Source organism: Seriola dumerili, unplaced genomic scaffold (assembly GCF_002260705.1).
Source record: "Seriola dumerili isolate Sdu_G_001 unplaced genomic scaffold, Sdu_1.0 BDQW01005129.1, whole genome shotgun sequence".
NCBI lineage: Eukaryota > Metazoa > Chordata > Actinopteri > Carangiformes > Carangidae > Seriola > Seriola dumerili.
In genome coordinates this window covers 28,948-55,360 of record NW_019179384.1, presented here as the reverse complement: position 1 = coordinate 55,360, position 26,413 = coordinate 28,948, and the positions used below count along the sequence as shown (strand labels likewise).

Sequence of the window (26,413 nt, the reverse complement as noted above, 5' to 3'; positions counted from 1 at the left end):
AGACTAAAGGAATATAAGTAATGGAGGGACAGACAGTGGACAGGTAGGGTGTCTCCAGCGCCTCACCTCCTGCTGGTTTACAATGGTTTAAATCTGAATGAATTTAACGTTAGTGGGCATAGTTACTGAAAAAGAACTCAGCGGTTAAACTGTGGATAATTTATCTGAGCTAACGAGGTACAGCATGTCAATACTGACCAACGTTTAATCATTTATAGCTTTGCTATGCTGCTTCTTCCTAACATGATCAGGTCACGATTGGGTCACGGGAATGCAGTTAACAGCCACAATAACAATGCAGACTGACAGGCTGTGAGGCTGAGTCACCTGTTCAGCCACATCAAGAGTGAATAAGAAATAACCGTTGTGAAAATGAAATGTCTAACTGTGCATGGTTTCTGAAGATGTCCTCCTTGAAGAGCGGGCTCACACTATAATATTTGGAGCAGTGGAGAACCATGGAAAAATGATGTAGATTTCTGCAGGAAATTAAGAACACTGTCTGTCATGGCTATAAAACTAATAAAAACTCTTCATTATAAGTAGTTATGTGCTGTGCCTTGTGTGGGGGCATGCCGAGCTTGCAGGTAGGCAGCACCAAGAGAAGTACTGACGTAAATAGGACCAGGAAGTAATGTCTGGACCCCCAAAGACGTGTTTCATACAAATGAGAAAATTGTGTTTTTACCCTGACAGAGTTACTCCCTTTGATGTGAACTTTGATCCTTGTGACTCTGGAGACCATTTTCATGCACAAAAACCTATGTAACACACTATAAGTAAGGAAAACTCAGAAAAGCATAATAGGTCCCCTTTAAGAAAACACATGCAAATACAGAAAGGTGCTGCAAGTAGCACAGACGACAACGGAAGTGTTTCCAGGGGACACAAGTTCCCAGTTCAGGGGCAAAACCCTCTGGAGTATGCAGTCTATGAAGGCATGGCCCTTTGTATCTGCCGTAGACCATGACAGCCGAAAAGAAATTAAATGGTCAGCTTCGCTGTGCGTCACCAGCTGTGCCCGCTCTTACTGTGGCATCGCAAAGTACAGCTCCTGTTCTCGAGCAACCTTGACAACACGTAACTTTCTTCACAAAAACTTTTAGGTTTTTTTGAGGTTTAAGGCCCGCAGTTTTACTGTTAGCAGCTGAACTGAGCTGAAACACAATACTTAAATTTAAAAATTGTTGCTGCCATATTGTTTTCATTACCAGTACGCAATGATTCATGGGATATGTTGGAACATGACGGACCTGCCTGTTTGGAGACTTTGTTGTCCAGGAAAAGAAGGACCTGTTTGAAGGAGCCTTTGAAATGGAACGGTCTAGTCTCTCTGCTGTGATGCCGTCCATCTTCAGACACAGCCTCTGAAGGACGAGACCCTAAGCGGAGACACAGCTGATGTTCTGTGATCTGTGTGTTTTCTTCAGGTGCAGTGTATTGAGCCCTCAGGGCCACCGTCCTCCTGTGTTACATTCTGGGGTCATTAAAACACTCAAGCTTAAACATTCTGACAAAAAGCCAGATCAGTATCATCAGGCTGCAGCTAACGATTCTTCTCATTAACAATTATTCTGATATTTTTTTCTCCATTAAAAGTCAAAAAAATGAAAAATTCATCGACCTTGAAGAAAGATTAAGCTAATTGTCTCATCAATTGTCTTGGTCTTACACTCTCCTGTGTGCGTGTGTGTGTGTGTGTGTAAAAACAGCTTTGGAGTTGTTGGATTGGGTCTGTTTCTCTTTTAACTGAGCTAAGCTAACTGAGCTAAGCTAACTGAGCTAACAGAGGCTGGAGGTGTGTGGAGATGTGAAACCACAGAGGATAAGGCAGATTAGATTTCTTTTAGTAACAGCTGCTGCAGCTCTGATTCATTTAAAATCTAATAAGTCAGGTGATCACTTGCACACCACGGAACAGTCAGCTGATCAGAGGACAGTTCACAGTGTCACCAGACAACGTACTCCAAACCTAACCATGACCTTCTGCACACGTGTTCACTATGGTGTTATCAACACTGTCTAAGGCTGTCTCTGTCCACTCTGTCTGTCCACTCAGTCCACTGTGTCAGTCCACTCCGTCTCAGTCCACTGTGTCTGTCCACTGTGTCTCAGTCCACTCTGTCAGTCCACTCCGTCTCAGTCCACTGTGTCTCAGTCCTGGACTGAAGCAGTCATGGACTGAAGTGTTATCAACACTGTCTGAGGCTGTCTCTGTCCAATGAGTCCAGTGGCCACTGTCTCAGTCCACTGTGTCTGTCCAGCATGTCTCAGTCCACTCTGTCAGTCCACTCCGTCTCAGTCCACTCCGTCTCAGTCCACTCTGTCAGTCCACTCCGTCTCAATCCAGTCTGTCAGTGTGTCAGTCCACTCTGTCTCAGTCCTCGACTGAGTCAATCATGGACTGAAGTGTTATCAACATTGTCTGAGGCTGTCTCTGTCCACTCTCTCTGTCCACTCAGTCCAGTGTCTCAGTCCACTGTGTCTGTCCACCGGTCTGTCCACTGTGTCTAAGTCCACTGTGTCTCAGTCCATTGTGTCTGTCCACTGTGTCGCAGTCCACTCTGTCTTAGTCGACTGTGCCTGCCCACTGTGTCTCAGTCCACTCTGTCAGTCCACTCTGTCTCATCAGTCTACTGTGTCTCAGTCCACTGTGTCTCATCAGTCTACTCTGTGTCTCTTCAGTCTACTCCGTGTCTCAGTCCACTCTGTGTCTCAGTCTGGCACACAGAGTAAGAAAAGGTTTAGAAGTACACCTGTAAGTTCACGTTACAGCTATGATCCAGGACAGACATCTACAGTCATCAGAGGACACATTGTCTTCTGGTCTGTTCCTGTTGGTCAGTCTGTGTGGGATCAGATTCAATAGTCAGTCTACAGGCCGCACTGGGACTGCTGCCGGTGTCTGCGGACACTGCACATCTGGCTGAAGGACTGTCCGCAGCGCGAGCAGCTGTAGGGCTTCTCCTGCGTGTGGACTGTGCGGTGTCTCTTAAGGTGGCTGGATGAGATGAAGCTCTTCCCGCACAGCGTGCATCGGTACCGCCTCTCTCCAGTGTGGATAAGGAGGTGGACCCGCAGGTTGTTGGGCTGGGCGAAACCTTTTCCGCAGTGGGGGCAGGTGTAGGGCCTCTCCCCGGTGTGCACCCGTTGGTGCAGCTCCAGAGCTGCTGTGCTGGGGAAGACACGGCCGCACACGGCACACACAGCAGGGTCTTTAGCGGCGGTGGAGCTCCTGTAAGGCCGCCGCTGGCTGGTCGTGGTGGCAGAGGGAGCTGATGGGGGAGGGGGAGGAGGAGGTGGTGGAGGTGGTGCAACCACGACAGCAGCAGCAGCGGCAGCGGCGGCAGCCATGTCAAAGGAGGCGGCAAAAGCAGCCATTTCATGAGCTCCACCAGTGAAGAGCATGGTGGGAGGATCAAGACTGTCTCCTCCTCCCTGGGGAGGGAAGGAGGCAGACGAGTGTCCAGTGTCTGTGTTCCCCAAACCCAGCTGAGCGACTGCATATGCTGCTCCAAGATGGCTGACCCGCTCTTGCATCCAGGCCAGGTCCAGGCCCAGGCCGCTGAGGCGCTCTGGGCTGGGCTCATCTGATGCCACAGGCAGCTGGGAGGGAGGAAGTTCTTCTTCTACGGTGTCATCCGTCTGGACCTCTGGCTTCAGAGTGCCGTCTGTATGGCTTGCTCTGAGGTCCCTGCAAGCGGCTTCAGGGGCCAGGACTCCCCCGCTGCCCACGGTCAAACCGCCCAGAGGCTTGGTGGATTTACGTTTGGCTCGAGGCTTGCAGGTCAGGTCCATGGAGGTGTTGGTGGGGGAGGGGGTGGGGTGTATGGAGGAAATACCAGTGTCAAGAATATCACTGGGGGGGGGCTCTTCACTGGGCTCCAGGGCTGGGGAGGAGCAGAGAGCCACAGAGGGAGGGGGTGAGTGAAAAGAAAGAAAAAAAGGAAAGAAAAAATTGTTGTTCAATTTCTCTCAGAGAACTGAGGAGGTCTGAAAATCTGCTTCAGGGACGACTCTAGACCACATTAGATCTAGCAGTCTTAACCCTTCCTTCACTTTGTCCTCACTCTGTCCCCACAGTGTCTTCCATCTTCCTTCATTCTGTCCTCACGCTGTCCTCAATCTGTCCTCACTTTTCCTTCACTCTTCCCTTACTCTTCCTTCACTCTGTCCTCACACTGTCCCCACTCTTCCTTCACTCTGTATGCACTCTGTCCTAAATCTTCACCCACTCTGTCCTCACTCTTCCTTAACTCTGTCCTCACACTGTCCTCATTCTTGCTTCACTCTGTCCTCACTCTTCCTTCACTCTGTCCTCACTCTGTCCTTACTCAATCCTAGGTCTTCCTTCACTCTGTCCTCACTCTTCCTTCACTCTGTCCAAACTCTGTCCTCACACTGTCTTCACTCTTTCTTCACTCTTTCCTCTCTTCCTTCACTCTGTCCTCTCTCTTCCTTCAATGTGTCCTCATTCTTCCTTCACTCTTCCTTAGCTCTGCCCTCAAACTGTCCTCTCTCTGTCCTCAGTGTCCCCACACTGTGCTCCATCTTCCTTTACTCAGTCCTCAATATGTCCTCACACTGTACTCATTCTGTCCTTACTCTTCCTTCACTCTGTACTCACACTGTCCCCACTCTTCATTTACTCTGTCTTCACTCTTCCTTAACTGTGTCCCCACTCTGTCCTTTAACTATCTTCACTTTGTCTTCACTCTTCTTTCACTCTGTCCTCACACTATCGTCACTCTGTCCAGACTCTGTATTAACAGTTCTCAATCTGTCCTCACTCTTCCTTAACTCTGCTCTCCCTCTTCCTTCACTCTGTCCTAAATCTTCCCCCACTCTGTCCCCACTCTTTCTTCACTCTGTCCTCATTCTGTTCTCACACTGTCCCCACTCTGTCTCCACTCTATCCTCAAACTGCCCTCACTCTGTCCACACTCTGTCATCACTCTGTCCGCACTTTTCTTTCGCTCTGTCCTCACCCTGTCCCCACTCTTTACTCACACTGTCCTCACTATTCCTTAACTCGTTCCTCACTCTTCCTTCACTTTGTCCTCACACTGTCCTTCACTCTTCCTTCACTCTGTCCTCACTCTGTCTTAGTCTTCCTTCACTCTGTCCTCACCCTGTCCAGACCCTATCCTCACACTGCCCTCACTCTGTCCACATTCTGTCCTCACTCTGTCCGCACTCTTCCTTCAATCTGTCCTCACACTGTCCTCACCCTGTCCCCATTCTTTACTCAAACTGTCCTCCCTATTCCTTAACTCGTTCCTCACTCTCCTCCTCCACTCTCCCTCACTGTCCTTCACTCTTCCTTCACTTTGTCCTTAATCTGTCTTAGTCTTCCTTCCCTCTGTACTCACTCTTCCTTCACTCTTCCTTAACTCTGTCCTCATTCTTCCCTCACTCTTACTTCACTCTGTCTTCACTTTTTCTTACCTCTGTCCTCAGTCTTCCTTCACTCTATCCCCACTCTGTCTCTGTCCTCACCCTGTCCCCACCCTATCCTCAAACTGCCCTCACTCTGTCCTAACTCTGTCCGCACTCTTCCTTCACTCTGTACTCACTCTGTCCGCAGTCTTCCTTCACTCCGTCCTCACACTGTCCTCACTCTTCCTTCACTCTTTCCTCACACTGTCCTCAAACTGTCCTCACTCTGTATTCACTCTTCCTTCACTCTGTCCTCACACTGTTCCCACTCTGTCCTCAAACTGTCCTCACACTGTATTCACTCTTGCTTCATTCTTTCCTCACTCTGTCCTAACCCAGTCCCCACTCTATCCTCAAACTGCCCTCACTCTGTCCACACTGATTCTTACCTCTGTCCTCATTTTTTTATCACTCTGTACTCACTCTTCCTTCACTCTGTCCTCCCTCTTCATTCTCTCTGTCCTCACTCTTCCTTTAGTGTTCCTTCACCCTTCCTTCATTCTGTCCTCACTCTTCCTTAACTCTGTCATCACTCTGTCCTCACTCTTCCTTCAGTCTGTCCTCAAACTTTCCTCACTCTGTCCTCACACTGTGCTCACTCTTCCTTCTTTCTGTCCTCACTCTTTCCTCACAATGTCCTAACTCTTGCTTCACTCTGTCCTACCTATTCCTTCACTCTGTCCTCAAACTATCCTCACTGTCCTCACTCTGTCCACACACTGTCCTCCATCTTCCTTCACTCTGTCCTTGCTCTTTCTCACTTTTTATTACCTCTGTCCTCACTCTTTCTTCACTCTGTCCTCACTCTTCCTTCACTCTGTCCTCACTCTTCCTTCACTCTGTCCTCACTCTTCCTTAACTCTGTCCTCACTCTTCCTTCGTTCTGTCCTCAAACTGTCCTCACTCTGTCCTCACATTGTCCTCACTCTGTTCTCACGCTTTCCTCACTTTTTTATTACCTCTGTCCTCACACTGTCCTCAGTCTTCCTTAACTCTGTCCTCACAGTCCTCAATCTTGCTTCACTCTGCCCTCACATTGTCCTCACTCTGTCCTCACACTGTCCTCCATCTTCCTTCACTCTGTCCTCGCTCTTTCCTCACTTTTTATTACCTCTGTCCTCATTCTTTCTTCACTCTGTCCTCCCTCTTCCTTAACTCTGTCCTCACTATTCCTTCACTCTGTCCTCAAACTGTCCTCACTCTGTCCTCACATTATCCTCACTCTGTCCTCACTTTTTATTACCTCAGTCCTCAAACTGTCCTCACACTGTCCTCAGTCTTCCTTAACTCTGCCCTCACTGTGTCCTCAATCTTTACTCACTCTGTCCTCACTCTTTCTTCACTCTGTCCTCCCTCTTCCTTAACTCTGTCCTCACTATTCCTTCTCTCTGTCCTCAAACTGTCCTCAATCTGTCCTCACATTATCCTCACTCTGTCCTCACTTTTTATTACCTCAGTCCTCAAACTGTCCTCACACTGTCCTCAGTCTTCCTTAACTCTGTCCTACCTATTCCTTTACTCTTCCTTCACTCTGTCCTCACTCTTCTTTCACTCTGTCCTCAAACTATCCTCACTCTGTCCTCACACTGTCCTCCATCTTCCTTCACTCTGTCCTCGCTCTTTCTCACTTTTTATTTCCTCTGTCCTCACTCTTCCTTCACTCTGTCCTCAAACTGTCCTCACTCTGTTCTCACTTTTTATTACCTCTGTCCTCACACTGTCCTCAGTCTTCCTTAACTCTGTCCTCACACTGTCCTCAATCTTGCTTCACTCTGTCCTACCTATTCCCTCACTCTGTTCTCACTTTTTATTACCTCTGTCCTCACACTGTCCTCAGTCTTCCTTAACTCTGTCCTCACACTGTCCTCAATCTTGCTTCACTCTGTCCTACCTATTCCTTCACTCTGTCCTCAAACTATCCTCACATTGTCCTCACTCCGTCCTCACACTGTCCTCCATCTTCCTTCACTCTGTCCTCGCTCTTTCCTCACTTTTTATCACCTCTGTCCTCACTCTTTCTTCACTCTGTCCTCACTCTTCCTTAACTCTGTCCTCACTATTCCTTCACTCTGTCCTCAAACTGTCTTCACATTATCCTCACTTTTTATTACCCCAGTCCTCACTCTGTCCTCACACTGTCCTAAGTCTTCCTTAACTCTGTCCTCACACTGTCCTCACTCTTGCTTCACTCTGTCCTACCTATTCCTTCACTCTTCCTTCACTCTGTCCTCACTCTTGCTTCACTCTGTCTTACCTATTCCTTCACTCTTTCTACACTCTGTCTTCAAACTGCCCTCACTGTGTCCTCAATCTTTACTCCCTCTGTCCTCACTCTTCCTTCACTCTGTCCTCAAACTGTTCTTACTCTGTCCTCACATTGTCCTCACTCTGTTCTCACTCATTCCTCACTTTTTACCTCTGTCCTCACACTGTCCTCAGTCTTCCTTAACTCTGTCCTCACTCTGTCCTCACTTCTTATTACCTCTGTCCTCACTCTTTCTTCACTCTGTCCTCACTCTTCCTTCACTCTGTCCTCAAACTATCCTCACTCTGTCCTCATTGTCCTCACTCTGTTCTCACTCTTTCCTCACTTTTTATTACCTCTGTCCTCACACTGTCCTCAGTCTTCCTTAACTCTGTCCTCACACTGTCCTCACTTCTTATTACCTCTGTCCTCACTCTTTCTTCACTCTGTCCTCACTCTTCCTTCACTCTGTCCTCACATTGTCCTCACACTGTCCTCCATCTTCCTTCACTCTGTCCTCGCTCTTTCCTCACTTTTTATCACCTCTGTCCTCACTCTTTCTTCACTCTGTCCTCACTCTTCCTTCACTCTGTCCTCACTCTTTCTTCACTCTGTCCTCACTCTTTCATCACTCTGTCCTCAGACTTCCTTCACTCTGACCTCACTCTTCCTTCACTCTGTCCTCAAACTGTCCTCACTCTGTCCTCACATTGTCCTCACTCTGTCCTCACTTTTCATTACCTCTGTCCTCACACTGTCTTCAGTCTTCCTTAACTCTGTCCTCACACTGTCCTCACTCTTCCTTCACTCTGTCCTCAAACTGCCCTCACTCTGTCCACACTATGTACTCACATTGTCCTCCCTCTTCCTTAACTCATTCCTCTCTCTTCCTTCACTCTGTCCTCAAACTGCCCTCACTCTGTCCACACTATGTACTCACATTGTCCTCCCTCTTCCTTAACTCATTCCTCTCTCTTCCTTCACTCTGTCCTCAAACTGCCCTCACTCTGTCCACACTATGTACTCACATTGTCCTCCCTCTTCCTTAACTCATTCCTCTCTCTTCCTTCACTCTGTCCTCAAACTGCCCTCACTCTGTCCACACTATGTACTCACATTGTCCTCCCTCTTCCTTAACTCATTCCTCTCTCTTCCTTCACTCTGTCCTCAAACTGCCCTCACTCTGTCCACACTATGTACTCACATTGTCCTCCCTCTTCCTTAACTCATTCCTCTCTCTTCCTTCACTCTGTCCTCAAACTGCCCTCACTCTGTCCACACTATGTACTCACATTGTCCTCCCTCTTCCTTAACTCATTCCTCTCTCTTCCTTCACTCTGTCCTCAAACTGCCCTCACTCTGTCCACACTATGTACTCACATTGTCCTCCCTCTTCCTTAACTCATTCCTCACTCTTCCTTCACTCTGTCCTCAAACTGCCCTCACTCTGTCCACACTATGTACTCACATTGTCCTCCCTCTTCCTTAACTCATTCCTCACTCTTCCTTCACTCTGTCCTCAAACTGTCCTCACTCTGTCCTCATTCTGTCTTCCACACTGTCCTCCATCTTCCTTCACTCTGTCCTCGCACTGTCCTCACTATGTCTTCACACTGTCCATTCAGTCCTAGTTTAACTTCAAAAGTCACAGTTGGGCTTTGAACAGCAAGTCCCAGCCAGGTTCATCACTTTTCAGTCTCCCCTGGAAACACTTCCCTTGTGTTGTTGTACTGAATTTGCACTGCATTTGTGTATTTGAATATCTTGTGATTTTTTGCAGCGCATGTGCTGTCAGACTGATGAAGATGTTTCTGAATTTGCAGTCTGTCTGTGTCTTTGCATTTGTTTTCTTAAGTTGCAGTGCGTTGACCTCTCAGGGCCACCGCAGTATGAGCCAAATGTGTCTCTAAGGTCTGCAGGAGCAGTTAGTGGAGTCCTGAGTTAAAACCAAACAGGATGAAATGTCTTTCAGCCACTGTGCTGCCCCCTGCTGGAACCAGCTGGAACCAACTGGAACCAGCCCCCACTGGAGATCAGATCTGCCCAAACTGTAACTGGCTTTAAAAAGAAGCTAAAAACTGCTTTTCTCTTCTGCCTTTATCTAAATTTCAATCTTGCACTTTGATCTATTCATATTTGATAATCTATGTTTTTATACTGTGTTCTTATCTTGCTTTTTACTTCTATTTGTATGCTTTTTTCATTCATGTTAAGCACATTGAATGAGCTCTGTGTTTGATAATGTGCTATACAAACAAATTTGCTTCTGGGAGCATCCTCTGAAATGCCCCCTCCCTCCCAAATGCTGGGCAGGTGGAGGGAGCGAGCCGGCTGAAACAGGAGACCAGAAACTCAAACAGGACTGGGCTTTCAAGGGCATGTCAGCGACACTACAGGGTGACCAAAAAATGGAGATGACCAGTGAGTGTGCTGGTGCTTCATAGTGGGTGGACGCTGCCTTGGACGATCTGTCTCAGGCTACATCGACACCAATACATTTTAGATTTAAATCTCATCCACACTAAACATAGACTTTCCAAAACGCTGCTGAATCCATTTTATTTTGAAAACTTTGGGGTTGTGTTGTAGTCTGGATGGACGTAAACTAAGACTTTATGAAGCAATGACGTAACACCCTTGGTACCGTGGGTACTCACCACAACAGCCTCGACCATAACATGGATAGCAAAATACAAGATTTACTGACCTTGTTGTCTTTGCTAGTACCTGTTAGCGTTCTGCATTTTAATACTACAGCTGTGTTTGCTGTTCCACGTTCGTAGTATTTTCTGAAACTAACCAACTGCAGAGAAGACAATCTGCTTCCTGTTTACACTGGCTCGCACATGCTCAGTGTAGGTGAATGGTCATGTGATGTATGGTTTCAGGTGTGTTAGAATAGACGGAGACTGATTCAGAGCTGAGAGTAAAAGTGTGGACATAGCCTGACATGCTGAGGTGGAGTGTTGAGGGGATGAACCAATAGAAGAGCCTGTAGGAGAGCCTGTATGAAACAGGATGTAAACAGTAAGCAGATCTGTTGTGTAGTGAACTTGTTTTCTCATGTTAAATGAACTTAATTGAGACGACGTTGACCTAATTACTCAAGCTAAGTTCAGGTAGCTCATTTGTGCAGCTTCAATGATTGACAGTGATGATGACTGAAACTCAGGGGTGGTTAACTTTTCATCAGTTCACCTTCATGTCCTTCTTTGTGTTAAAACCAAAATAAACCAAAATAAACACTAAGTGAATCATGACTTACACTCACCTGTGGACAGGCCGCACTCAGCCATGATGTTCACCTCCACCTTCAGGTCCAAGTTGCAGTCGTCTCTCTCCACTTTCTCCTGCTTCACCAGAGGCAACACCTTGGTCTCGCCCTGCTGTGACACAGTGAGAAGCAGCTGGAACACATCTGCATTTATCATTTACCACACAGAGGTGGGGAATAACCACCGACTCAGTTACAAGAACTTAAACCACCTTCTACTTTTCAGTAGATGTTTAGAGAAAAATCATAATTTTTTAGGTCTGTGTACATTCAGGCAGTTTTATCGTTTTAAACCAAAAACGAAAAAACAGTGCAGAATTTCGTTTTTTTTTATGTCACAATTAAAAAAGGAAAAACAAGAACATCAAATCAGAAGAAACGGTCCAATTTTCGGATTTACAAATTCCCTTTTTTCATTTTTTTTGTTTAATTGAGGAATGAAGAAAGGTAGTCAGGTGACATGGAAGTAAAGGTAAATACTGTATTTCAAAATAAAAGCTAAGAGGATAGTGTGGCCATTCTATAAAAGTGCAACATTATGCAAGCACAGATAGATAAAGATTTTTTTTTTGCTTTGCATTAGCACATGAAAAAAATATTCTATCTCTAGACTGTGCTGTATTTCAAAATAAAGGCTAAAAGGATGGTGTGGCCATTCTATAAAAGTGCAACATTATGCAAGCACAGATAGATAAAGATTTTTTTTTGCTTTGCATTAACACATGAAAAAAATATTTTATCTTCAGACTGTGACTTATTATTTACTTGTGTACTATGAATTAATAGGCTAATTGATTAACATGTGGAAATACACTGTGTGATCTTTTCCAAATAGTGTTGTTTAAAAAAACATAAATACGGCTCTGTTTTTTTGTTTTTTCGTTTTTGGTTTAAAACAAAAAAAAACTAACTGCCTGCTACGTACACTGACCTTTTTACTCTTTGACACATTCATCCTGCTACTTTTATTTATTTATTATTTTATATATTTATAGATATTATGCTAAGAGTCTGGTTGTCTACTGATCCCAGGTCTGGTGGATCATCACTGCATCTAAAGTGGGAGTTTCACAGGAGCTTCCACCAAGCTTATTACCGTTAACTAAAAAAGTAAATAACCAGATGTGAAAAAAAAAATGTATTAACTGAATTAAAGAATTACCGCCTCTGGCAAAACACTTTTTCTATTCTCAAGATATTGCGTTCACAAGGCCAAAACTGCATTTTGTGAGGTCACTGTGACCTTTGACAACCAAAGTCTATTCAGTTTATCCTTGAGTCATAATGAATATTTGTGCAATATTTGAAGAAGTTCCTTCAAGGTGTTACAGAGATATCGCGTCCATGAGAATGAGATTGACGACCTGAAAACAAAATGGATGCTCTGACTGGTGCCGGGCAGAGGAATAAAAACAATACTTAACTGAAACTGTGTTGTGTGTTCACACAACTAATCTGAAGTAAAATTACAGAGAAAATGTTTTTAGTTTGGTCTCTCTTTCAGACATCAGCCTGTAGTGTTTTGGCTGGATATGAAATCTATCTTCAGTTTTTTTACCTGTGTCAGGTGGAGCAATATCTCACAGCTGATTAGCTCTCGGTGTACGACCAGTACATGTGACCTTTAAGTGTCAACAACATCAATGATGTCATGTATTTTATTGTTAATTAACTGCAGTGACACTCCAGTTCACTGATGAGTTCATGTTGAGTCGGTTAATCTAAATCAGTCAAACCTCTGCAGTTTGTCTAGGTATCATCAGATAATCCATAATTAATCCATAATCCATAATACTTTGCAATTTAGAAACAAAGAAACTGTAAATATGTTGTTTCAAAACCAGAACAGAAACCTGTCTGTCCACCGATCTACTGTCCTTACCTAATAAGGATCGAAAAATGAATTTGCAAAAACTACAATTTAACAGCTTTTTGAATTTGATTTTCATGCTTTTTGTTATGAAACAAAAAACGAACAGACCACATGATCTCGTTTTTCATTGAAAACGTATCGTACAAAAAGAATTTCGAATATTAAAAACTAAACAGTAAACCTGCTTTAAAAACTAATTAAAATTAACTGAAATTGGAAAGAAAAAGTCAAAACAAAATAAAAATAAAAACTAACACTGATTAAACAGCGCTAATAGTTTCTATTCACACACTGCAGAGAGCTGTGTCTGTTGTGTATTACAGTATATACAAAGATTGGGCTGATATTCAATCATGTCGAATATCACAATTTTTCCCACCATATATGATATTTTTAATAATGATTATTATGATGATTAATGATGATTAAAAATTGTTTATTTTCAGTTTTGCTGCTTTACCCTCATGTCACTGCTTTGCTTACTGTACCTTGACATATGACAAATAAAACTTACCTTAAACATAAAATACAATAATGTAATTATATTAGAAAAAAAGCAACAAAAAACAGTAATAATGATGTATGAATTACTGAATAATATAATCACAATATTTGGACTGGACTGTATTGAGATATTAAATTTGAAGATACACAACATTAGAGCTAATACTGTGTGTTCATGCTGCTGTATAAACTTCAGGTCATTCATGTTGCCGAAGAGGAGACTGGTGTACACGCAGCAGGTTATAATAACAAGATGACTATGAATAGTGTATGGTCATCTGAGGAACAGCGTCTGTGGTTGAACATCATCACCATCATCGTCATCATCCAGGTGGAATAAAAGAAAAGGGAAAAGATAGCAGTGTGCCAGCATTTTTACTTTTACTCTGAGTCAAGTAGTTATTTTGGTTTTTTCGCTTGCTTGAGTCTGAGAATAGTCTCTCCACCTCTGGTCCAACAGGTCAGGTCACTGGGTCCTGGTTTATCAACATATGCTGACGTTCCTCTGTTTTGAACTGAACTTTCAACATCGTCATGAATCCCTGCTGGCTGAGTCAGCATTGACTGACACATGGTTTCTCTTCCAAAAACAGTATTCACTGTAGACGATTCCTCTGTGAAATGGTCATGAGATTGAACAGGTCATGGGATGCCTCGGTATCTCACCTGGTGGAGCATGTACCACATGGACCTTGTCCTGACCGCAGCGGCCATGGGTTTGAGTTTGATTCACGGTCTTTTGCTGCATGTCCTCCCCTCTCTCTCTCCCTGACTCTCCTGTCTGTCTCTCACTGTACTATCAAAAATAAAGGCAAAAATGCCCAAAACTTAAAAAAGTAAATAAATAAATACATTTTTTTTTTAAAAAGACATAACAGGCAGCACTTGAAAACATTCTGCTGATTAATCTTTACCTTTGAAATCTGATGGAAAGATTTGTCTTCAGACCTGGCAGGAAGAGGCACCAGAGGCCGATGGTCATCAGGTCCTGAAGAACAACACAAGATCCCGAGTGAGAGTTGACCACAGGTGTGTCAGCTGACATCATTAACAGTTAGTCATTTCTTACAACACAGAAGAAGACAATCTACTCGGTGACGAAAACAGAGGACAGACCCTCTCCTCCTGAATCCATATCCAACTGTGATGTCAGAATATACTGACAAAATTTAACTGTGATATTTAAAATAAGTATGTGTATGCGTAGTGCAAGTTCAGTTTAAGAGTGTTAGGTTGGATGTTATGATTACAGTTGTTCTGAATGTTCTTGCTCAACGTCATTCAGAATCTGCCTTAGAGTCTGAAAAAAATAATGATTTGACATTTTTTGTGATAATTATTGATAATGTTTTTTGTGATAACATTTTTGGCCCTATTGCCCACCCCCAGATAAATCTGAGTCCAGGCTTCCCTCTTTTAGCTCAGTTTTTTGGTCTCCACCAACTGCTCTCTGACCGAGTCCGTCTGCTGTATGTTGCTGAGCAGAGGTCTGCATGACAAAGAGGATCTGAGGTCATCAGGTAACTTCAGGTTTAACGCTGTGTTTTCAGTCCTACGACGGTGGTTCACTCGTTACTGGGGTAAATCACCATGTTAACTGACTCCTAACTTCAGAGGATCAGATCCAAACATGTCAATAGCCAAACTACTTGACCAATCAAATCACTGGAAACACTGAGTCATCATTCCTACAGGATCCTGACAGCCACAAAAGAGTTTACAATTAAGTGATCAACAATAAAGATCAGTAGATATTTATATAAATCAGTGAATGGTTTTGCTGTTTGAGTCTTTCCATGTGTCACTCAGGTTTTAAAACCTCTTACAAACAGAGGAGAGTTTATCACTAAATAACTACATAATGACTATTAGAGCTTCATTTGACCTGAACACAGATACTTTAATCAACAGGATTCCTGACAGTGATGAAGCTTTTACTCTCTTCTTCATCACTGAGCTCAGAATAACATGAGGAGAAATAAAAACTAAACCAACAATGATCCACACACTGTTCAATATTTACATGATTAGAAATTAACATCTTAGTCTGACTGACTCATTAGACATAAACTAATTTTCTTCTCTCCTCTCCTATCACATGTTCATAACAATTTGTTCATCATCAGACAAAAGAGCAAAATACTCATGACTTCATGATAATTCATGCTCTTATTTACAATATAGCCTTAGTCTGACCTTCATATTAATCATATTTAGAAATATTTATTTTTTTATTCTAATCATGTGATCATATTGTTTACATTTCAAATTATTGAATATCACTTTATGAGGTCACTATAACTGAATTTATTGACAGGTATTGTTGTGTATTTTGGGCTTATATGACTACCGTAGAAGGAGCACCCCAAAAGAGTTATGGGTAACCAATATATTCTGCTCCATTGTTATTAGCCATGATGCTATGAGACACACTGCGTTGGTGAAATAAATGGTTAATGTGAGTCTTTGTATGATTAATTACTGGTAACTGCTGTTTATTAAGAACCTTGTACTCCATCCCTGACACTGCAACGACTTTCTGTAGGGAAATCTCAGATCACACTGACCAATAACTTCTTCAGTCCATTCTGATCTGACATCTGATTTCCAGGTCCCCCTTTAAGCTTTAAGCTATTAATGGTTATTAATTAATTAATGTGTCTTTTTGATCCTCTGGGAAACAGCTGCAGATCTGGACCAAACTGTGTCTAGAAACTGATTATTAGCATCTTATCAGCTGGTCAGAGAGCGAGTGGGTATGTGTGTGTGTGTGTGTGTGTGTGTGTGTGTGTGTGTGTGTGTGTGTGTGTGTGTGTGTGTGTGTGTGTGACGGTGTGTGTGAGGACATGTGTGTGAGGAGGATATATCTGTGTGTGTGTGTGTGTGTGTGTGTGTGTGTGTGTGTGTGTGTGTGTGTGTGTGTGTGTGTGTGTGTGTGTGACGGTGTGTGACGGTGTGTGTGTGACATGTGTGAAGTGTGTGTGTGTGTGTGTGTGACAGTGTGAGTCTGCCTTCCTCAGGCTCGTGTCTCCTACTTGGGGCTGGTGTCAGCAGCAGGCCAGCTGCAGCCTCCACCTCTTTACCTTCGGGTGGCCTGAAGTGAGCGGCGGTGATCTCCTCCCGCTGACTGCGCCTCCTCATCTTCCTCTCGTAGCTCCTCATCTTCACATCCATGTCTCGCAGCTTCTGCCGCAGAACATCGTTCTCCTTCTCGCTCTTCTGCCGCTCCTGCTCCATCTGGGAGCGTAGCGCCGCGTAGCCATCGTCTACCAGTTTGCAGATCTCCACCACCGCGGAATTGGCCAGGATCTCTATGATCGAGGCGATCTGCGCCTGGAAGCCGACACAGTCCGCCATCGCCGCCTGGGCTGTGTGCTCCTGCGCGGACAGATGTGCGCGGCGGTGCTCGGGTGTCAGCAGATCCACGCAGCTGGATGTGACTGGAGACATGCAACAAGCTCAGAGTCAGGCTCACTCTGTCCGTCCGTCCGTCTGTCTTCCACCCCTCTGCTGCTTAACAATGTTGTGAGTCTATGAGGTGCCACAGTCGCCTCCTGATGACGTCAGTTTGTTGTTCAGCATCACTTCAGTCAGCTGAGTCAAAATCTTTCCTTTCTCCTGAAATGTCATTATTCACCCGGTTAGCAGAGGTTTCCACATCTGTCCATCAGCCGCTGTGGTCTGGAACCAGCCCCAACACTGATGTTCGAACAAGGAACACATCCTGGTTTTGTCTGTGGACCATCAGACCATACGACATGTTCCTGAGGTTATCAGTTCTGGTTGTGTTTGATTTTTGCTATTCACACGTTTTAACTCTTAAAAGCTTCATGTCTAACCACAGCTCATGAAGTGTCACTGGGCACAAGGAGAAACTGTGACCCTCTTTGATGTGAAAGGAACCAATTTCTTTAAAGAACCACAGACTATAAAGAACCCCATATTGTATATGAAGAACCACTGAGTATAAATAAAGAACCACAGATTGTATATGAAGATCCACATATTAAGAACCACAGACAATAAACAAAGATGCACATTGTGTAAGAAGAACCACATACTGTAAATAAAGAACCACATTTTATATGAAGAACCATATAATGTAAATAAAGAACCACTGACTATATATAAGAACCACAGATGAAGAACCGCAGATTGTATATGGGGAACCAGATTGTATATGAAGAACCACTGACTGCAAATAAAAGACCACAGATTGTTCTATGAAGAACGAGACACTGTAAATACAAAAAAACACATTGTTCTATGAAGAACCATAGATTGTAAATAAAGAACCACTAACTGTAAATAAAGAACCACATGCATATATGTGAAGAACCACAGTTTGTATATAAAGAACCAACAATTGTAAATAGAGAAATTGTAAATAAAGAACCACAGATTTTATATCAAGGACGATATATTGTATATGAAGAACCAAAGATTGTAAATAAAGAACCACATTGTGTATATGAGGAACCACCGATTGTATATGATGAACCATAGACTGTGAATAAAGAACTGCAGGGTGTATGTGAAGCTATATGAAGAATCACAAATTGTATATGGAGAACCACAGATTGCATTTGGAGAACCACACACTGTAAATAAAGAAGTGTTAAGAGTTGCAAAAATTTGAACCTGTATGAACAGGTTCAAATAAACACATTCTGAGTCATTTTATAGAAAAATTATTACTCTTCATCAATAAGTTGTGTTGATTTACATCCGTTTTCTTCTGCTTATCCAGGATTGGGTTGCAGTGGCAGAAGGGTACGTAGGATATTCCAGACATCCCTCTCCTCAGCAACGCTTTCCAGCTCCTCCTCAGGATCCCACAGTGTTCCCAGGCCAATTGGGAAATGTAATCGTTCCAGTGAGCTCTGGATCTACCCAAGAGCCTCCTTCCAGTTGGATGTGCACAAAAAGTCCCAAAGGAAGGCACCCAGGAAACATCCTAATCAGATGGCTGAACCACCTCAACTTGCAATGTGAAGGAGCAGCAGCTCTATTACGAGTTCCCTCCGTATGTCCAAGCAGCTCACCCTCTCTCTAAGGCTGAACCCAGACACCTTACAGAAGAACCCATACCAGAAATGAAAGTGACGAGGTGTGTCAGGCCCAACAATGTCCAGAGCCATCAGCATCTCAGGGTGAATCTTACCCACACCCAGCACCTTGCTGCAGACGAGCTTCTTTATTATTTTATTATGTTATGTATTATGTTATTCAGGTTCAGGAGTTCAGGAGGACACTGCTGCTTCACGAGATCCCTGGGCCAGCCAAGCCCAAAAGGGCTTCTTCTTTAGCCTGACCACTTCCTTTACCACTGGTGTCAACCTGCAGGTTCTTAGGTTGCCGCCTCAACAGGCACTGATGACTTTATGACCACAGCTCGTATCTGCTGCCTCTGTAATCTCCCTGCCATCTGATCAAACTCACCACCAGGTAGTGATCAGTGATCAGCTCTGCACATCTCTTCACCCATGTATCTAAGACATACCAATGATCTGATGATACAACCACAAAGTCAATCATCATTCTTTGACCGATGGTATTCTGGTACTATGTACACTGTTGAACCATCTTACGCTCGTGTATGGTGTTATGCCCAAGCCATGACTAGCACAGACGTCTAATTACAGTTTCAGACTGGGGAGGCTGTTTCTCCCAATTATTTTGATGTCTCCTAGCAGAACTATAGTGTCCAGACAGAACCATTTCCAGGACACCACCCAGAGACTCCAAGAAAACCTGATACTCTGAGCTACTGTTTGGATAATCAAACATAACAGCCAGAGCCTTCCCCTCAGCGACTCACATATCACTCACACAATCCAATCCAGCTTTATTTATAAAGCACTTTAAAAAACAACCAGAAGGTACCAAAGTGCTGTACATGATAAAATTATAAAGATAGAAAGATAAATTAAAAGACATAAAACATCAATAAAAACAGATATATAATAAGAGAAAACAAAAAATAACATAAAATAAGATAAAACAATAAAATAAAATCACATCTTACAGGGTGTCAAAGGCCATGGAAAAGAGATGGGTCTTAAAAAGGGATTTAAAAACAGACAAGGAAGATTCCTGTCTAATGTGCAGAGACAGATCGTTCCACATTTTAGGGGCTGCCACAGCGAAAGCACGGTCCCCTCTGAGCTTGTGCTTCGTTTTTGGCACCCTCAGGAGCAGCTGATCAGCTGACCTGAGAGAGCGGGTGGGAGAATATGGGTGCAGCAATTCAGAGAGGTAGGGAGGGGCGAGACCATTGAGAGATTTAAAAGCAAATAAAAGAATTTTAAAATGAATCCTAAAATGTATGTCACATATCCTCTCATGCTGTGAAATTTCCCCGCCAGAGAGGTGACAGTCCACGTCCCTAGGATCAGTCTGCCACACTGGGAATCAGCACGCCCAGGTCCCCACCTTTGCCTGCCGCCCAGCCTGCATAAGCACCTGACCCCAGTGCCCATCCTCACAGGTGGTGGGTCCACAAGATGGTTGCTCCATGTTGTTTTTTTTTGGGCTTAGCCCTTGGGTAAAGGTCCGCCCCCCCAGAAGTTTTCCAGCGAGCTCCCCTCCCAGGTCTGACTCCAGGAGGGGGCCCCAGCTTCCCAAGGTGCTGCAGCTCCATCTTCACTGATCCATTTGTGTTTTGTGAATTGCTCTTAGTCTGGCCCCTCCCCTGGGACCAATTTGTCATGAGATCCTACTAGGGGCTTTCGTCTCAAACACAGCTCCCAGGATCACCAGGACACACAAACTACTCCATCACATTAAAGTGCACTTGTTTCATTAAATTATATATTTATTTTTCATGTATATATTTTATTTTTCTTTCAAAGTTATATTACCATTTTATTCTTTTATCTTTATCGAGACATTTTGTAATAAATGTCAATGTATGTATTTTATTTCTTTTATGATGATGCAGAGGATGTGGATTCAGGATGTTTTGCCACTTTTCACAGTGGCAGAAGTAAAAATGACAAACACACATTTGGAGGCTGTTTTGTAATGTCGTATTGTAAACATGTATAAATAACACCAGCACAGAACATTATTAAGTGTGTGGCCAGCTGCTTCAGTCCCGTCTGGCTGTGTGCGTGTTCACTTGCCCATGTGGACGCTCTGGTGGCGGACCACGTTTCCCAGCACAGAGAAGCTCTTGCCACACTTGGTGCAGCTGTAGGGTCTCTCTCCGGTGTGGACAGCCTGGTGCACCTTGAGGCTGCAGGCCTGTGAGAATCGTTTCCTACACAGGCTGCAGCTGTAGCGCTTCTCCCCTGTGTGGACACTCATGTGTCTCTTGATGTGGCTGGACTGGGAGGAGTGCTTCCCACACTGAACACAGCTGAATGGTTTCTCCCCTGTGTGCACCCACTGGTGGGTTTTCAGCTGGTGCAGGTGGATGAAGGGCTTCTTACAGAAATGGCAGTTGTAGATCCTCTCCCCGGCGTGGGAGTGCTGGTGCACCACCGGGTCTCTGGAGGTGCAGAAGAGGCAGCCACAATGCTGGCAGCTGAACACTTGCTCTGTGCTGCTCTGAAAGCTTCTGTTCCTGGAGTTGGAGGAGGCGTTATTGAAGGAGAAGCCAGTTAGAGAGTCTGACATCGAAGAGTTCCCACAGCTGCTCCCGCTGCTCAGGAAAGAAAAAGAAGAGGATGACAGTGACTCTTCCATGCCTGTGACTCCATCTGTGGACTTTCTGTGAGGACCTGTCAGAGACAGGGCCACCTCTGGAGACGAGAACAGATGATCAAAGGAGGATGAGTCCAAGCTGTTGATGTCCAGCTGTGCTGCTTCACTCTTTGTGTTGTGACTATTAATTACTCTGCTGTTACTCACACACTCACTACTAGTGACAGTGTCATATATCCTAAAAGCTTCAGACCAAGCTTCAGTCTCCAGTTTGACTGCCTCTCCACTCCAGTCTGCCGCAGCACCACACAAACCCTTCACTCCAGTGTTTGTTAAAGGAAGCTCTGAATCCAGAGTCTTCATCAGTGGAGCCTCTACATCAGGGAGGGGACGTCTACTGGACTCAGCAGACTCAGAGACTCTGGGATCCACAACATGCTTGTCTTCTTTGGTCAAGTCTCTGTTTGGACCTCTGTGGCTCTGAGTCCTGGTCTCCCTCGCCCCCTCTTTCTCTTTCTGCTGCTGAGCTTCAAGTCTGCCAAAGTCCTGTTTTTCAAAGCGACATCACACACTGTCTGTGGGTATTTCTACTCCAGCACTCAGAGGGTGGACGCTCTCAGCAGCAGGAGACAGAGACTGAGGCCCAACTAAAGAATGAACAGAGAGAAAAAGATTTCTATCAATCTTTTATTCTAACTCTCATTCAGAACAATTATGTCACTGCTGCAACACTGTCAATTCACTCAGCTACCATCAGACCACAACCTGGATTTAAGAACAGATTACACAGTCACCCTAAAGGCTGATTTACGATGTGACATCACCTGTAGTGATCGGTTCAGGGGAATAATAATATTAATAGTGAACACCCTGCAAATGTTTTCAATGTCGCTTTGAAGTCAGATCCAAGAAAAAAAGGTAAACTGTAGGGCTGCTCAATTATGGCAAAAATTATATTCGCAAGGGGTGTCCAGCTTTCAGGTGGGCAGCACCAAGAGACACATTGACGTCACTAGGTCTAGGAAGTAATGTCTGGACCACCAGCGAGGCGTTTAATACAAAGGAGAAAATTGGGTTTTGCCCTGACAGTTTTTCCCCTCGGTGTGAACTTTGAGCCTTGTGACTCTGTAGAACATTTATATGCACAAAAAACTATAGTAATGTATAGTAGTATACAGTATAGGAGAAGAAAAACTCAGAAAAGCATAATAGGTCCTCTATAAACAGCAGCTTTAATGCTTTCAAATGTGTGTTTCTGTGGGGTAAATGTTTCATAGTGTCATTATGGTGTGGGTGAGATTGAGCACATTTACTCCTTCACCTTGTAGCTTTTACATGACATGCAGACATGTTCTGTTATCGGGTCAGATTGCTGTGGGTGCAGCATTCTGACGTAAAATTACCAACACATTTCTGTTTTAAGTCCTTCATACGTACTGCTGCTGCTAGCAGCTGTCTGAGGGTCTTCCAGCTGCTCCTCCAGCCTTTCCCTCTTTATCACAGCCACCTCTGCCTCCACTGGCTGCTCCATCACTTCCACCAGCTGAGAGACAGAAAACATGTATGTCAAGTCTTCACTGCTGCTGCACTACAAATCTGATATGTGCTTGGCAGAGGTATCAGCAGCGAGGAATGTTAAAGTTTATTTTTTGTTCTTCAGTTGTGTAGATAACATCCATACATTGTAAATGCAATTTTCACAGTCTTTAACAGTGTCAGGCCGAGACTCAAAGCAGGACTCAGATGCAGAGATATTAGAGAACCAAAGGCTTTTATTGAATTCCCTGGAGACCTCAGACAGAGTGACAAACCAATGGCTATGAAAAAAAACTAGACACTAGACTCTGAATCTAAGGAAACAAAAAAAAAAAAAAAAAAAAAAAAAAAAAAAAAAAAAAAAAACACTCCAGGAGGAGGAAAACAGTACTAATCAAAAGAAAAAACAACCGATAAACACAAACGCTCCGTACGGAGGAAAATCCTGACTATATAAAAATAAACCAAAACAATAATACTCACGCTACTAAGCGGAGGATCTAGAATAATAAATAACTGGCTACATGAAATGAAAATCACTCTTAACGAGGAAAAACAAAGATCTATGAAAATATGCTAAGGTAAGAACTACAAACAAAAAATCACTCTTAATGAGGAAAAACAAGGGGCTATGAACTTTAGCTAGGGCAAAATTTACAAACAAAAAATCACTCTTCTCGAGGTACAGAAAGCTTACTTTGGCGACTACTGTGGCTGTGGACATGGACAAAAGGCTCGGGTGCAGGACGAGAACGAAGACACTCTGGCACAAGACAAGGGGAACACAGACTACTTAAACACATGGAGGGAAATAGGGGACAGGTGGAAACACTTAGGGCAATCAGACTGAGACACATGAGGAAGGGCAAGTGACCTGAAACGAGAGGAGAATTACTTTTCAAAATAAAACAGGAGATGAGAGGACAAAACCAACCCAGGACAAGACAACCTCACCACGGTGTGAAAAACAGGCTAATAAAAATGAATTTCTCACCTCTATGTACACACAAGGATGGGGGCACAGACTTGAAAAAGCCCCCCACCCTTCCTAAGTAGTAATAGCAGGACACCCACACTGAAAATGATGTTTGCTTCTCTTTATGGTCATTTTGAGTCTTTTTTGTATTTGCATCACTTTTTTGTTGTTTAGAGTCTGTTTTAATAGTGTCCCTTTGAGTCTCTTTGTAGTAGTTTTGCCACTTATCCATTGTGGTTTTCAGTCTCATAGTAATTCTGGCATCTTTTTGTTGTTATCTTGAATCTCTTTGTTGTGGTTTAGCATCTCTTTGTTGTCATTTTGAATCTCTCTGTTGTAGTTTATCATCTCTTTGTTGTCATTCTGAGTGTCTTTGTATTAGTTTTACATCTACTTGTCAATTTGGCTCTTTGTTGTAGTTTTACTGTTCTTGTTGTTTCGAATTTCTTTGGAGTCATTCTGGCTTTCTTGTTGTTGTGAATCTCTTTGTAGTAGTTTTGCATCTCCTTGTTACTGTTTATAGTTTTGTATCTGTTGTTCACTTTCAGTCTCTTTCTAGCTGTTTTGAATCTCTGTGATAGTTTGTATGTCTTTGTTGTCATGTTGCTTGTACTCATTTGAAAAGTCTTGGCAGTGGGTTTGCTTGTTGGATCCTTAGTATGAAGCACATACAAGAGTGAATGCACAACAGGCTTTCCTCTGAAAAAGTCTTGGAGTAAAGATAATGTTGTCACATTATGTGTCACCAGAGCTGTAGCTGCTGAGTTTAAACTCCAATAGCGTTGTTACTGAAGAGTCTCATTGACAGTGAGTACAGTAAAATATGCACCTGTGATCCAACCTGTAATAATTTACTGTCTCTGTTCATTATCGTATGTAGATTTATTTTTATTGAAATGTGGTGATACATCTGTATATATTAGAATCGAGAGTCCACAGAGGCAGCACTGTTGTCAAACTGTATTTATTATGTATTCAGTTTTACCTCCAGAAAAACTGGAAGAGTGGTTTCTCTTTTTTCTTGTATGTGCTCTGTCCCTCTGGGGCCACTGTAGTTTTTAGTCTCTTTCACAGCTTCCACTCATGCACTGCAACCCTGAACTTTTCTAGACATTACCTGGAGGAGCTGGATGTGTGAACAAAAATGTCTGAATCAGCTGTACTGGACATGAATAGAACTGGCTGAGTAGAGCAGGTCATAGTCTGGAGGGAAACTCTGGACAGTGTCAGCAGAATCAGGTCTGGACTGTGTCCGGGGTTCATATGTAAACACAGCATTTGTAATCGGTTTGCGTCTCTTTGACTCATTTTGAATCTCTTTGTAGTCTGTCTGCACCTCATTAAAATCTCTTTGAGCGTCTTTGTAGATGGTTTTTTACCATCTGAGACCTGAGACCCCCTACCCCTCGTGCCAGAGCCTAGTCGGCTCGTCACGTGTCTCTGACATGGTGAGGGTGGAGATGGACAGAAGGAGAGATGAAGTGAGACGAGATGACTTTCGTACAGACCACAACACTGACCTGCTGAGAGTCAGGATTCTCCAGGGTGGTGGACTCAACTCTTCTGTTTGTAACAACAGGAGCATCTTCTTCAAAACCACGATCTGTTCATGGACAATCACAAGGTTTGTTATAATATGTTTACACATCTGATTAAACTCACAGGAACATGAACACTGAGTGTCTGCACTGCTGACAGAGACAGACAGTGTATGATGTCATAACACACACCATGATCATCCAACCACACACACACAAACACACGACTGTATGTTTCACTACTATTACTAGGTACTGCTGCGCTCAGTACATACACTGATTGTCTCCTTGTCCCAAACTACACTTACTACTCCACACAACCCAACCCCACGACATCCACGTGAGTCTACAACGCCACCTACTGTGCTCCACACCCAGGGGGACAGTAACCAAGTGCATTCACTTGAGTACTGGTCTTAAGTATATTTTTGACTATGTATACTTTACTTGAGTTTTATTCTGTTTGAAAACTTCTGACTTTTACTCTACACTTAAAGACAATTATTGTTCTTTTGACTCCACTACATTTCTATGAAGGACTCTACAGGTTTAATATCATATTCTACAATCTTTTTATTTAGTCATCCATTTCTGTAAATGTGGAACAATACAACAATGATTGACATTAAAAATGTACTTTTTTAAATTTTTTTTATTTAAGTGTAATAGGACAAGACAAAGTGATAACATACATACATACATAACATACAATACATACATTGGACAAACCGGCGAGAGACAGTAGTGCCTGGGTTGTGTGTGAATACTTGCGTGTGTGTTGTGTGGGGGTGTGTTGATGGGGTTTGGTTTTGTGCAGTGGAAATATTGTGATTGTATCATAGGAGCAGGTGTGTAGAATACGAAGATAATGACCAAAGTAATAATAATACTGATGATAATAAATATGATGTAAATAAGTATGATGATGATATATAAATATATTACTGATGATATATAAATATATTATTAATAATAAATATGTTAATAATAGTAATGATATAGTTATAATTAAGTAATGACAGTAGTAATGTTAATGATAGAAAGAAGTTAAGTCAAAAAGAAGAGTACATAGAGTACATAAAGTAATAATAAAAAAGATATATATATATATATATATATATATATATATATGTATATATTAAAAAAATGAATAATTAAATAAATAAAATATAAATAAAACATACGGGGATTGGGAAGTAATAATAATATTAATAATAATAGTAATAATGAAGTAGGATAAGCGAAAGAGAAAAAAAAAAAAAAAACTTGGATTAATAATAAATTTCCTAAATAAAATTCGATCTATAGGTGAAGAGATTGGGGTGTGAATTAATAGTGGTTGATGGTCACCCGTGGTCGTCTACTCCCGCTAAAAATT

At 43.1% G+C, this 26,413-nt stretch overlaps 1 protein-coding gene across 1 annotated transcript; it reads right to left on the bottom strand.

The window, feature by feature from the left end:
• Positions 1-2,874: 2,874 nt before the first annotated feature.
• Positions 2,875-25,434, bottom strand: LOC111239857 (zinc finger protein 135-like). The gene is made up of 7 exons (XM_022769774.1): positions 25,398-25,434; positions 25,018-25,100; positions 23,219-23,284; positions 22,423-22,528; positions 21,737-21,750; positions 20,459-21,531; positions 2,875-3,175 (listed from the first exon to the last, which is right to left on the bottom strand). The coding sequence occupies exons 1-7, from the start codon at positions 25,432-25,434 to the stop codon at positions 2,875-2,877; spliced, it is 1,680 nt and encodes a 559-aa protein (XP_022625495.1).
• Positions 25,435-26,413: the final 979 nt, after the last annotated feature.